This window comes from Stigmatopora argus, chromosome 22, assembly GCF_051989625.1.
Source record: "Stigmatopora argus isolate UIUO_Sarg chromosome 22, RoL_Sarg_1.0, whole genome shotgun sequence".
Taxonomy (NCBI): domain Eukaryota; kingdom Metazoa; phylum Chordata; class Actinopteri; order Syngnathiformes; family Syngnathidae; genus Stigmatopora; species Stigmatopora argus.
The window spans coordinates 2,540,253-2,552,866 of record NC_135408.1 but is presented as its reverse complement, the minus strand read 5'-3'; the positions used below and the strand labels follow the sequence as shown (position 1 = coordinate 2,552,866).

The window sequence follows — 12,614 nt, the reverse complement described above, 5'->3', positions numbered from 1 at the left end:
AATTAGGGCAAAATTAACGTTCAGTCTGAAATGAGCTATGAATGAAGTTCAGAGTCATAAACTGTAGGCACCTGATTGAGGGCTTCTCGTGCGGGCAGACTGCTCTGCCTCTGGACGTCTCCTCCGCCCACCTGTCTGACTCCAGCAGCTGAGGAGGACCGGCCCAGCCGACCCACTTCTGGAAAGACACCAATGTTAAACAACGTGTCAGCTCATGAGAATGCTGGAATATAAACCGGAGTGTTTGTTGCAAGCTTCACGTGAAGGCTGTAAATTGTGTTTTTACCTCACTCCATTTCCAGTTTTCCTTTGACTTAAATTTCAGTAAACCCATTATTTTAGAAAGGAAATGTTTAGAATTTTCTGTATCGCTGGCCTCAACAAAAGTTCTGTGCAGTATTTTGTATAACTGAACATCAGGTAAATTCAAACTGAAAGCAGTTTGACAGTGTTTGTCAAGAGAGTTTCGCACTCTATTTGCTTCTTCGTGTGGTTAAATCTAGAAGCAATGAATTCTGAAATGAATGTGTTTGCCTCACGGAACACTTTTCTGTTATTCTCAAGATAAGCGGCAAATCAATTTGAGAACAAAGGCCTAGCTTTATGACAGTCAGATCCTTTCCAGCTGTTTAGCTTCAGCAACAAAGAACTTGTTAAATTCAACAACAACAAAGAACTTGTTAAGTTCTAAAGTTTTGTGTGGGGACAAATAAAAGCAGAGGAAACAAACCTGGTGTAAATGTCAAAGTTTTTTGCGGAGGGTTTACATTCGAAAGATTGCTACCCACCTCCGTTGCGACAGGCAGGGAAGGTCTGACAGGGAAGAGGCATCCCTATCCTGGGCAGGGCTCTGAATCCCGGACCGCTGTCCGCACCCAACAGCGAGTCACAGTGACCCAGGGTCCTGCTTGCGGCGCCGCTATAGTGCAATGGGATGCTCGACGGACCCCCTCGTAAACCCATTCCCAACTCATCCTTGTCCATCCGCAATAATGCGTCAGCACTGCCGTTCCAAGTCCGTCTTTCTTCTCCTGGGGCGGGGAGACATTGAGGGAATATTTAGAGAATGTTTGATCAGCCATTTTGCTTTTTGCATTTACATGACAGCAATAACGGGGGTGAAAACGCAAAAAAAAGAGCTTTACGGTCGTGTAAACGTGGAATTAAAGTACCAGCAACACGCTACTTTTTTTGCTTAAGATTGTTGTCATGTTAATGTGACCTAAAATAACCTCTGACTTACTTTCAGTGTCTCTGCTCCCGTGGCTAAAGGATAATTTTCTCTGCAAGGGCCAGGAGGAGCCTTCGTCAGCAGCAAAGTTAGCACTGCTGTCCCAGGGCATGAAGCCAGCTTTGGATTGGAGAGCTGAAGATCCCTCACTACCCTTGGATCCACCCTCTCCAACACCGGTGAGGCTGGACGGTTGCTGCGAGGACGGTGTCTGGAAGCTTCCCCTTAAGCTCTCGTAAGCCGGCGGTCTCCGGAAGCCTCCAGAGGGGTAAGTCCACAGGAGGGGGCTGTCTGAGGACGGTGGCTTGTAAGCCGGCAGGCCGTGAGGCGTGTGAGAGCGTGAATGAGGACGAGAGTGAGAGCGATGGGACGAGGACAGCGGTGTGGGAGTCAAGCTGGTGCTACCTTGAGATGTTGGACCACTGGTGGAAGGAAGAGGATCCAGTTGCAAAGAGTGCGGGCCGCTATCCCGGTCCTTATCCTTTTCTCTAACCCTGTCCTTATCCTTTTCTCTTACCCTGTCCTTATCCTTTTCTCTAACCCTGTCCTTATCCTTTTCTCTAACCCTGTCCTTATCCTTTTCTCTAACCCTGTCTCGGTCCCTATCCTTGTCTCGGTCCTTCTCTCCTTTGTCTGTCTTTAAGAGAAAGCTAACAGACTTGCCTTCCTTGCCCGTACCAGAGGTTTGGGTCTGCACGGTGGCCTGGCCCTCAGAGCTGTTCTTAAGCGGAGCGGGAGAGTCTCCCCTCTCCGGTTTGCGATAGTGATGGTAGTGGGATGGCCGATGGTGAGGGTGGTGGTGGTGATGGTGGGAGAAGGGCGACGTGGATTTGGAGGACGGGGGCAGCGGCGTCGAGTGACTCCTGGCTCTGAGTCCGGGAGCCGGTCCCAACTGGGAGTCTCTGCTGTGTTTCTCTTGAGGCGTCACGCTTCCCCCCAATGGCTCTTTGGAGCTCGAAGTATGAACGTTATTTGAGGATGAGGAACCGGCTTGCGCGGTCCCGCTGGATGTTTGAGCCCCAATTTTCGAGGAGGCCGAAGCCTTGCTCTGCACTCCCACCCCGCTGGACGCCGCCGCCGGTTGAGGGAAAGCTAGCAGTGGGGGGCGGTGCTGTAGAAGATTAGGGAAAGGGGCAGGGATCTTGGTGTTGGATTCTTGTTCACATTTGCTCCCTTGCAGCAGGTATGGAGTCGGCGCCCGTGGAGTATGGGGGCTGGTGGATAGGACCTGTGGTACGGGGGTAGATGATGCAGAGGAAGGTAGGGGGGAAGAATGAGAGATCGAGACTGTAGCTTTAGGTTTGGAATAGGAAGGAGAAGAGGACGAGGGTCGTGGCAGTGACGAGCTACTGGATTGCGAGGGGGCCACGTGATAATGCTTGGAACTTTTCATCTTCTCGTGTTTGCCTGGCAGGATTTTGTGGGATTCTCGATTCTCGTGTAGCGGGTATTTCATCTCTTCGTAGATGGCCTCGCTCTGGTCCGAGTCTGAATCGGGCGTGGTGGCCACCGGGGTGATCGGGTGAGGGGTGGCGGACTGGCTCTCCCTGGTGAAGACTTGACCCACCATCTCTATATAGACTGGCTCGTCGTCTCCGTCTCCTGTTTGGATCTGAGAGTCGGCTCCTTGAAATGGGAGCGATGCGGCAGAATGAGGCACACGCGGAGGAAGCGGGTCAAAGGAGAGCTGGGTGCTGGGGCTTCGCTTGGGTTTTAAAGGAGGCATCTTTTTGGAGCCAATGTCTCCGGAGTCTGACTTCTTCATGGCTGCGGAGATAGAACGACATGTTAAGTAAGATGGTTTTCAGAGAATAACACAAGCCGATGGCATCAATCCTAACCATTTTTCTTCTCGGAGTGCTTGGCCTGGGAGTGGCAGGATGGCGGAGGCGTCTCGGGAGGTCCTCTGCTGTCAGCAGACGAAGAGCTGAGGCGAGTGCTGGGATGACGTTTGGGCTTGACCGGCGGGCATCGGCCACCATGTTGAGATTGGCTATCGGAGTAATCTTCGTTTTCCAGACTGTCGTCCCCGGCGCCAACTGCGTGGCAGGATTGCGAGCGCGGCGCCATAGCTGAGGCACACGAGTGAGGTGAAAGGTCCTGGGAGGCAGGCATAGTCATGAAGCCCATTCGGAAGTGGCGACGGAACGAGGCCAAGTCTTTGACTTTGCCCACGGTCGCCGAGGGGTCGTTTGCAGACGAACTGCAGTTTAGGCGCAAGCATGAAAGAATCAGAGAAACAATCATTTATTTGAGTTAGTTTTTCAACAGAGCCACCTCCATCTTTTGCCCCCACGTCACCGATCTCCTTCTCTTCACATTTACTCTACTCTCAAATGCACTTAATTAGGAAATCAATTCTCGTGTCAAAACAGAGTACTCTTAGTGAATACTAGACTGTCGGAATTCATGCGCGCTTTATACTCCTCAACCCACGTCTGTTTTCTGCGCTCGGCCGTTACCATGGAAACTCTTGTTGTGCGGTTGATGGTGTCTTTCTGAAATTATGGCTTCATTTGCAGCACAAGCCTCGTAAAACAATAATTCAAAAATAGTGTGCAACGGCTTCTTTTTTTCTCTCGTTATAGAGTCGGCATAGTCTTGCTTAACCATAAATGTACAGTGAAAGTTGTTATACGAGACAATTTAGTTCCTGTCCAGTAATTTAAACCCATCAATTTTCAACACTGATTATCCAGGTTAGGTTAACAGGGTGCTGGAGCCTATCCCAGCCAACTTAGTGCATAAAGTGGACTACATCCTGAACGCAATCAGTCAAAGGATACACAGAGACGGATAACGATTTGTAATTTCTCGCTCGCAATGTTGCGTGGGAATGAATCCCAGGCGTTCCCCGCCGAAGCAAGGAGAATGTACCGATACACCTGCGACTGGCACTAAGTGAAAGAGGTAAGAAATCACAGCAGTTATTAGAGTAAGATTATGTATCCACAGCATTGCCACTGGGTGTTGTTTATCAATTAATTTCTGTCAACTTCACCATTTTATATTGATATTTAACAATGTTTGGCCATATATGGCAGTGAATCAGTTCTTGAATGGGAATACATGAATAAATAAAACCTTATTCCCAGAGTAATTGAAAGAGTTAATTCAGGATATTACAATTTGTTTTAATTGCACTTTAGCAATAACAGACCGTGCGTATCTGTAACGAGCCTGAAAAAAATGTAGAGTTGCCTCAAGTGAACAATTATTGCATGGTAAGGTACTATATAGATACGGGCCACATGGAATTGTTTCAACAATGCAGTGAAGCACACAGGAAGACAACTGGAGCTTACAACACGTTGTCAACATAACAGGCAGCCCGAGCCGCGTTCCAGTTAGTCGTGATGAATCACGTGTCTACTTCCCGATATTAGAAGGAAGGTAAAGTACCGCAGATGCCGGCATATTCTTATGTACTTCCACATAGTTGTGGCTACTCAAATTAGACATGGCTGCTGCAGGACCAAATTTAGACCAGAATGGCTGCTACAAGATTTCTTCAGGCACTGTCAAATACATATTTCCCCAGAAGCTTACATCTTAGAAGCAAAATACTTTCTTGCAATTCATGCTTCACTAATCTAGGGCCATTTATTGTACAGGAAGACAAAATATAAAGCACCATTCTCTTCTCCACATATCCCCGCATCTTCCTAATTTCCCAAAACAGGTGAATTGGGCAAATTTGAGACTTCATATACAAAATCCCCCTAACCTTTGTCAGGATAAGCGGAAAATGATAAAAAAATATACAAAAGATCAGATCCTTCCTCTCATCAGCTGTCCGGATCTTTAACAAAAGAAATGGCTGAATGTTAAGACCAGCCGTATATATACATGTGCATCTATGTGTGTGTGTATATATATATACTAAATAAGTTAATAAATAAGGGTGTTGCTGAAATAAAAATATATATATATATATATATATATATATATATATATATATATATATATATATATATATATATATATATATATATATATATATATATATTTATTTCAGCAACACCCTTATTTATTAACTTATTTAGTACCTATTTATTTATGTCTAAAATGTCTTTTACTGTCTGTATTCTCACCCTCTTGCTACTGTGACAGTGAAATTTCTTGAATACGGGATGAATAAAGTTATCTAATCTAATGTAAAAAGCCTATAATTGTCAAAATATAGAAGATAGGTGTAAACAATTGACTAATTAAAATGAATAAAAAACAGAAATACAGCCTCTATTTTAGATTTATTTTAAAATTCATAGTATTAAACTCATTCGCTACCATTGACAGTAATCGTCATCCAATTCATTTACACTGCGAGGACTGGCTGTGAATTCTCATAGTTGTGTGCCATTATCATCACTAGACGTCCAATCTATTATCACTGGGAGACCACCCAGTTAAAATGGATTGGAGGTTCTGCACCGTTAATTGCACCCGATGACTGCCCTACAAAGAGATAAACAAGCAGGTAAAAGCTCACATTATCTCACCTCTGACCCAAATTACATGATGTGTACACTTTTATTTATTTTTATCACAAAGAGATCTTCATCCGTAGCCATTAATCATAATCACTTAATGTGCAAACCCCCTACCTGGAGTGTAAATGAATTCTTCCACATAAAAGTCCCATTAGGGTTACTGGGCTAATAAAAGCCTCAAATGAAATATGGTGGCTTTGTAACCTTTGTCCCAATCATGTGAGGAAAAGCATGTGCACGGTCCAAACATTATGAGGTCATCAGCTGGTTTACTGAATCTGCTCATTCGAGGGTGATGTTGCTAACGAGGAGTGCGGCGCCCCATGCAGCGAGTGTCCTATTTCAAATCTACCTTTCTGAGACTGTGTTGGCGAATGGCTTGTGTTCCAACCATTGAGTGCAAATGATCTTGAAATAAGGACATGCAATAAAGCCTCGGAGCGATCCGTCAACGTCTTGCCGAAACTTTTAGGTTAAGGTTGGGTGCCGACATTGAATCTGCGACTGTCCTCCTTCTGACAGATTTTACGAACGCATCTGACACAACCCACAACACTTTCACAGACAGCTTTAAGTTATGGCTCCATTCTCATGAAGCTGTACACTTGTGATTCATCCTCTGTAACCGCGACTAAATCCCCATAATATAGGGGTGTCCAAACAAAGGCCTGAGGGCCAACTACGACTCACTGCCCAGTTTTTATTGCACCGCAGCAAATTTTGAAAATATCATAGAAAACAGCCCACTCAAGAAGTTTAAATTCAGGCTCAATGTCTTCTCAGCTTTAACACGAGATGGAGGTGGCGCCTCTCCAGTAGCTGAGGAGTGAAAATCTGGCAACATCTTGAAACAAATGTAGAATTATTTCCAGTAGTGTAAATATATTTATTCATTTTCTGTGCTTCTTATCCTCACGAGGGTGACAAGGGGGGATGGAGCCTATCCCAGCCAACTACAGGCAACAGGCAGGGGTAACCCTGACCTGGTGGCTAGCCAATCACAGTGCAGCAGGACCTAATAAAGAGAATGTCTTATCTTGTACTTGCACTAAAACTCCATAGGCTGCTAAACACTTTAGTCACTTTTTGTACCTGTCTACTTATTTATATGACCTCTAATTCATATTGACTAGTTATCTATGTTGACTACTTATTTATATTGACTACTTATTTATTTATGACTTATTTATTGGTTATGTATTTGTGCACTTCACGGTGAAGCTTTAAATCTCCTTTTACTTATATAATGACAATAAAGGCATTCAATTCAACTCAATAAATTTATACCTAGCATTCATACCGTTTTTTTTGGTATGTGGGAGGAAACCGGAGTATGGTATTGAACACTCGATCTCAGAACTCTGAGGCCGATGCGCCAACCCCTAATCCACCAGGCCAGTGTAAATATATAATTATATATAAGGCTGGTTTTGACTTTTAACTGCCAATTTGGCCTTCTAGTCAAAATGGACTTGACTTTTTTCCCTTATGCTGATAATCTATTTAACAAATAAAAGCGAAAGATTTTAAATTGGCCCTTTCATCATTTTATTTTATTTTTTAAAGCGGAAAAAAGTTTGGACACCCCTCCCAAAATGCATGTGCTAAACGCTTATTTATAACTTCCTGCACTGCAGCACATTTTCATCGTCGAGGTCTCAATTGAAATCGGTGGCTGTCTAAATGAATTTGTGGTGATATTTTAAGAGCATCAGCTAACACACCAGTATCATACTACTTAGTTTTGATGGATACGAGGAGTCACAAAATGTATATTTTATGCAGTGGCTTCACATTCATTCTTGGAAACAAGATTTGTCCTTGGCAGACTTCCTTGAAGACATCATTGCCATTTCATATTTCATTTTGTAGTTCACTTCAATGCTCAATGTACAATCATAAATTCCATCCATCTTTGATACCATTTCTCTAAAGCAGAGGTCTCCAAACCAGTCCTCGAGGGCCGCTGTGGGTGCAGGTTTTTGTACCAACCCATCCAACACAAACAGTTTAACCAATGAGGTTTCTGGTGAAAAAAAGAAGCACATGACTGCAATCCACTGATTGCACTACTACGATACCAGATTGGTGGAAAGGTTTCCTCTTACAGGTTGGAACAAAGACCCGCCCCCACTGCGGCCCTTTCTGGAATAGTTTGGGGACCAATGCTCTAAAGCACGTGTCAAAGTGGCAGCCCGGGGGCCAAATCTAGCCCGCCGTATCATTTTGTGTGTCCCGGGAAAGTAAATCATGAGTGCCGACTTTCTGTTTTAGGATCAAATTAAAATGAAGAGTATAGATGGATATTAAATTTCCCTGATTTTAATCATTTTTTTCTGTTTTTAGTTCAAAAGTCATTTTGTAAAATCTAAAAATATATATAAAAAAGCTAAAATAAAGATTGTTTTAGATCTATAAAAAAAATGAATATTCAGGTCTTTTAATCCAGTTCTTTTTATCAATTTATAAAAAAAATCTTAATATTATATCTAAAATTGTCTAAAATCAATAATTGTAATTTTTAATCAATTTTTTCTGTGTTTTTAGTTCAAAAATCATTTTGTAAAATCTAAAAATATATATAAAAAAGCTAAAATAAAAATTGTTTTAGATCTATAAAAAATGAATATTCAGGGATTTTAATCCAGTTCTTTTAATCCATTTATTAAAAAAAATCTTAATATTATATCTAAAATGGTCCGGCCCACGTGAAATCAAGTTGACGTTAAAGCGGCCCGCGAACCAACCCGAGTCTGACACCCTTGCTCTAAAGTAATGACTGTCAATTTGTTAAAATTATTTATTAGATGTGATGCGATAATCCTAAACACAATGCATACGCATACATTACAATATTATGTATACATTTGACTGTACTATACTCTGATATAGTATTATTCATTTGTAGTTTGTTTAAATTAGATTTCGGTAAATTGTCATGTGTATTAAACCATTATGATACTGGAACATATTGTAAACTCAACGGATGTTAATACTGTACATACTACATACAAACGGTATCTCTAGTCACAAGCCTAACTAAAGAAAAACATTAATTTTTCTTCATTTCATTATTTCTCCGAATGTTATTTTTGCTATTTTGGAAAAATGTGCTGCACTGTTGTCAAGTAACCGCAAATAAAGAAACCTCTTTTTTAGATTAGATTAGATTAGATTAGATAACTTTATTCATCCCGTATTCGGGAAATTTCATTGTCACAGTAGCAAGAGGGTGAGGACATTTTAGACATAAATAGATAGGTAATAAGTTAATTTAAAAATAAATGAATGAATGAATGAATAAATACATTTTAAAAAATTATATATATATATAATTTTTTTAAATGTATTTATTCATTCATTCATTTATTTTACACTGAAAAAAATGCAACGCTCCGCCCGGTGCAGAGGCATTACAAAGAGAGAGTTGCGACCAGATATATTACACGAGGAGTTGCGGAGCCAGTGCCCCTGATGTTCTTATGAGAAGCCAACGAGAAGTAATATATACCTCGTATTAGCGATCGCTCCGGCATTTGCGCTGAGTGACGGTAAAAAACACTGAAAAAAAATAATAGAAATTAAAAAAAAGATAATTATTTGCTCGAAATTTTACTTGTAGCTCGAAATGCTTGTATGTAGGGGTGCTCGTACGTCGAGATACCACTGTGTATGTATATATATATATATATATATATATATACATATATATATATATATATATATATATATATATATACATACATATATATATATATATATATATATATATATATATATATATATATATATATATATATATATACATATATATATAAATATACATATACATACATAAACATAGATGTATACAGGTATACATACGGTTGGTCTTAACATTCAGCCATTTGTTTTGTTAAAGAAAAAATGTCCAGAATTTAATTTTAATTTTAAGAAGGAAAACAAACCCTGCTGCAGTCTGTCTGGCACAGTATAAATCATGAAAAAAAACGTACTCACCCATTTAAAATTCCTTATCTTCAAAGCCGTCTCGGCTTCATAAATGGAATTCCTCTCCCGAGGCATTCCAGATCTCAAACTATCTACTTTCACCCTCTTCATCTGACCTCCTTTGTCCCACCTCCTACAGTCTGCCAATATTTGACTTGAGTCCCACCCTCATGTCCATGACAGGGTCTGTTTGGACTCAACGGCGGTCACGTTCTCCTCTCACCTTTGCCGCAGCGGCCTCGTGTGACTCTGCTTTCATCTCTCATCATGTCTTCATTTCCCACAAAAATGGCCCACACGAAGCACTAGACGACACCGCTCAACGAGCTAAACGATGTGCCTGTGCACCGCAATTGCACACAATGACAGAAACACTTCCTAGCAATATGACAGGCAACATCTCCCTCACGAGCTTTCGCATGCTGTTCAAAAGCCACATTGTCAATAGCAGCAAACTAATCAAAATAGAACGGCTTCAAACATCCTGTGATCTGATTAGCCTGCTTTAAGGCCTATGCATTTCCCGGGGCGTTTGTGCCAGAACAATTTGGAGAAAGTACATCTCGGTTGACTGTGTCCCTTCAAGTTTTTTTTCTGCGCGAGGCAATACAAGTAGTATATCAGCATGGTGGTTATAAGAACGTCAACCTTTTCCGAGTTATGTAGCTTGTAATTCTTGATTTAGATTAATTGAAGCTGACAACTTAAATCTAATCTACCAGTAAACCACACCCTGAAGTTTGTCATCCCGGAATTGGAGGACAGTCTGCCTTCAATATCCTTATTTTTTTCTACATTTATTCTAAAGGTGTTGTAATAAACTATCACAGGCTTTATTAGCTCAGTTTACAGATCAATGATTGATTAGTTTTTTATCATTCTTGCTAGGGATAGGGTTTGTTTGTTTTTCTAAAGATTTGGTCTCAGAAAATGTACATTCCCACAGAAACTGCATGCTTTACTATTGCAAATTGTTTAAAATTGGGGGGACGGGAAGGGTCCTCCAATTCTGGAATGACCCAGCATCCTCTCACCGTTTCTTGCTTCCATCGTGGTCCCTCTGCCTCCAATCCAGACGGCTCTTGCGATACAGCAGGTTCATGTCACTGCGCGGTCGTTCCACCTCGCAGCCAATCACAGCGCAGTGTAGCCGCTTACTCCGCCTTTCTATGTCACGCAGGAAATGCTCGACTGCCACATCCTGGGCGGAGCCAGAGCTCATGGTACTCAGGGAGCCCCAAGATGATGGGAAGCGTTGTCACAGGGCCACTGAGTTCAGCACCCCTACAAACACAAAGAATTGTTGAGTGACATTTCGAAAGGCTTATTCACACCAGAAAAATTCATACTTCCTTTTCTTTGGTTCGGTAAAAAAAAGGGATTTTTGGGGCTTGATGTGGATCCTTTTCATATAGCAATTTTTGTAGGAGTCCCAAGATTTGAAAACCAACCCACACATGTCCAAACATTGTTCAATCATTGGACAAAACGGTCAAATACCGAATTAAATATAATTTAAAAAAATAAAAATCATAGAGCTCTGGCGTGGTGCACTCGTTTTCATAACCCTACTTTATCCAAGTAGTAAAATCCCATTTATCAGCATTTTAAGTGTATTTTCCAGAATAGTTCTTAATCTCAAGTAGACATTTTTCTCCTAATTGCTCCTCGTTGAACTGACATACTGCTAAGCACAGACTGTGATGCTTACCAAGCAACATTTCCCAGAATGCCTGTGAGTACGGAATACCGTTACGTGTAAAAAGTGTGTGATTTCAGAACTGGTTCGAAATACACTACAGTCACTTTCCAACAAATGGCCAACCACACCAAGCGAACCGAGTTTGCTGGTTTCTCAAATAGGGCAATTTTAAATACACGCTAAAGCTGCTGAAACGGACGATAACACATGCTCCTTTAGAAATAGCTTTGATTAATGCTTTATACAGCTTTTGTGGATTTTCGATTGATGAAGAAAACGATAAACACAAAACAGAAACTGCCATAATTGACAGCAACAGCTTTCTAACTTGGTAGTCCAAAACCAAAACTTAGTTTGGTTAAAAATCTGAACAAATCAATGTTCAAGGAGAGAAGTTCCACTTTTGAAATGAAAATAAATAGCAAGTCATCTTATCTACAACAGTAATACAAATTGTGAGTGTTGTTTTGTTTACCTCCGCCTCTAGTGTATCACATGGAAACTATTTATACTTTCATTATCCAGTTATGAATATTTGAGTAAGCATGGTAACTCAGCTTGAGCGCGTCTCTGGCTGCGGGCCCCGGGATGGGCTAGCTGAGGCTGTCTGCCAAGCAGACAGTAATGTGGATTGTCATATGTAGCGCATGCACAGCTTCCTCCTCACGCTCACCCTATGAGTAGTCAGCCTTGTTGTGGGGCAGATAAAGGAAGCGCCCGCTGGGCTTTCCACGCTGCTCAATGGGAATACAACGTGCAACTGGCTAAGAAAAGCACAGCTGTCAGCTGACGCATGTTTGTTTTGTCCTCGCAAACGGAAACGTGGAGCATTTTAGAGCTGCGACGTGCTAAGCCGTCCAAAGATTCATTTGTTCCTTTGAGTGAGAGCTATTATCTGTCAAATGTATCCATTTTTTTCCCTTAGATCGTCATTGGTTTTCAAGGGCATTAAATAATAAATGCTTGGCAAATGAGTTTTGCGTATTCACGTTCACGTGGCAATTCTTGTGTGCGTCTAAATCGGGAATGTGCTCTGAATGCAAGTTGTGTGAAATAAGGCATAAGGTATTCATCATCTTTACATTGAACTGCCATGGTTGGTGCTGCTGTGTGGCGGATCCATTTGCAAGCGACTTTGAAAGAATTTCTCACTTGGGAAGCCCAAGAGAACCTCATAGGAAACTGAACAGGGTTTTTT

At 41.6% G+C, this 12,614-nt stretch overlaps 1 protein-coding gene across 4 annotated transcripts in view; it reads right to left on the bottom strand.

Annotated features, from left to right (window-relative positions):
- The window catches only part of nyap1 (neuronal tyrosine phosphorylated phosphoinositide-3-kinase adaptor 1), a 38,964-nt gene that overhangs the window by 5,355 nt on the left and 20,995 nt on the right, over positions 1-12,614 (bottom strand). For 2 of the 4 annotated variants that reach the window (XM_077592989.1, XM_077592987.1), the window contains 5 exons: positions 10,749-10,998; positions 3,073-3,434; positions 1,244-2,998; positions 789-1,031; positions 72-178 (listed from right to left, as the gene is read on the bottom strand). In XM_077592989.1, coding sequence (XP_077449115.1) covers positions 72-178; positions 789-1,031; positions 1,244-2,998; positions 3,073-3,434; positions 10,749-10,936 — 2,655 coding nt within the window. In that variant the 5' untranslated portion in view covers positions 10,937-10,998. Of the gene's footprint in view, positions 1-71; positions 179-788; positions 1,032-1,243; positions 2,999-3,072; positions 3,435-10,748; positions 10,999-11,891; positions 12,004-12,614 lie in introns of those variants that run through there. The other 2 variants (XM_077592990.1, XM_077592991.1) reach the window with 2 other exon arrangements.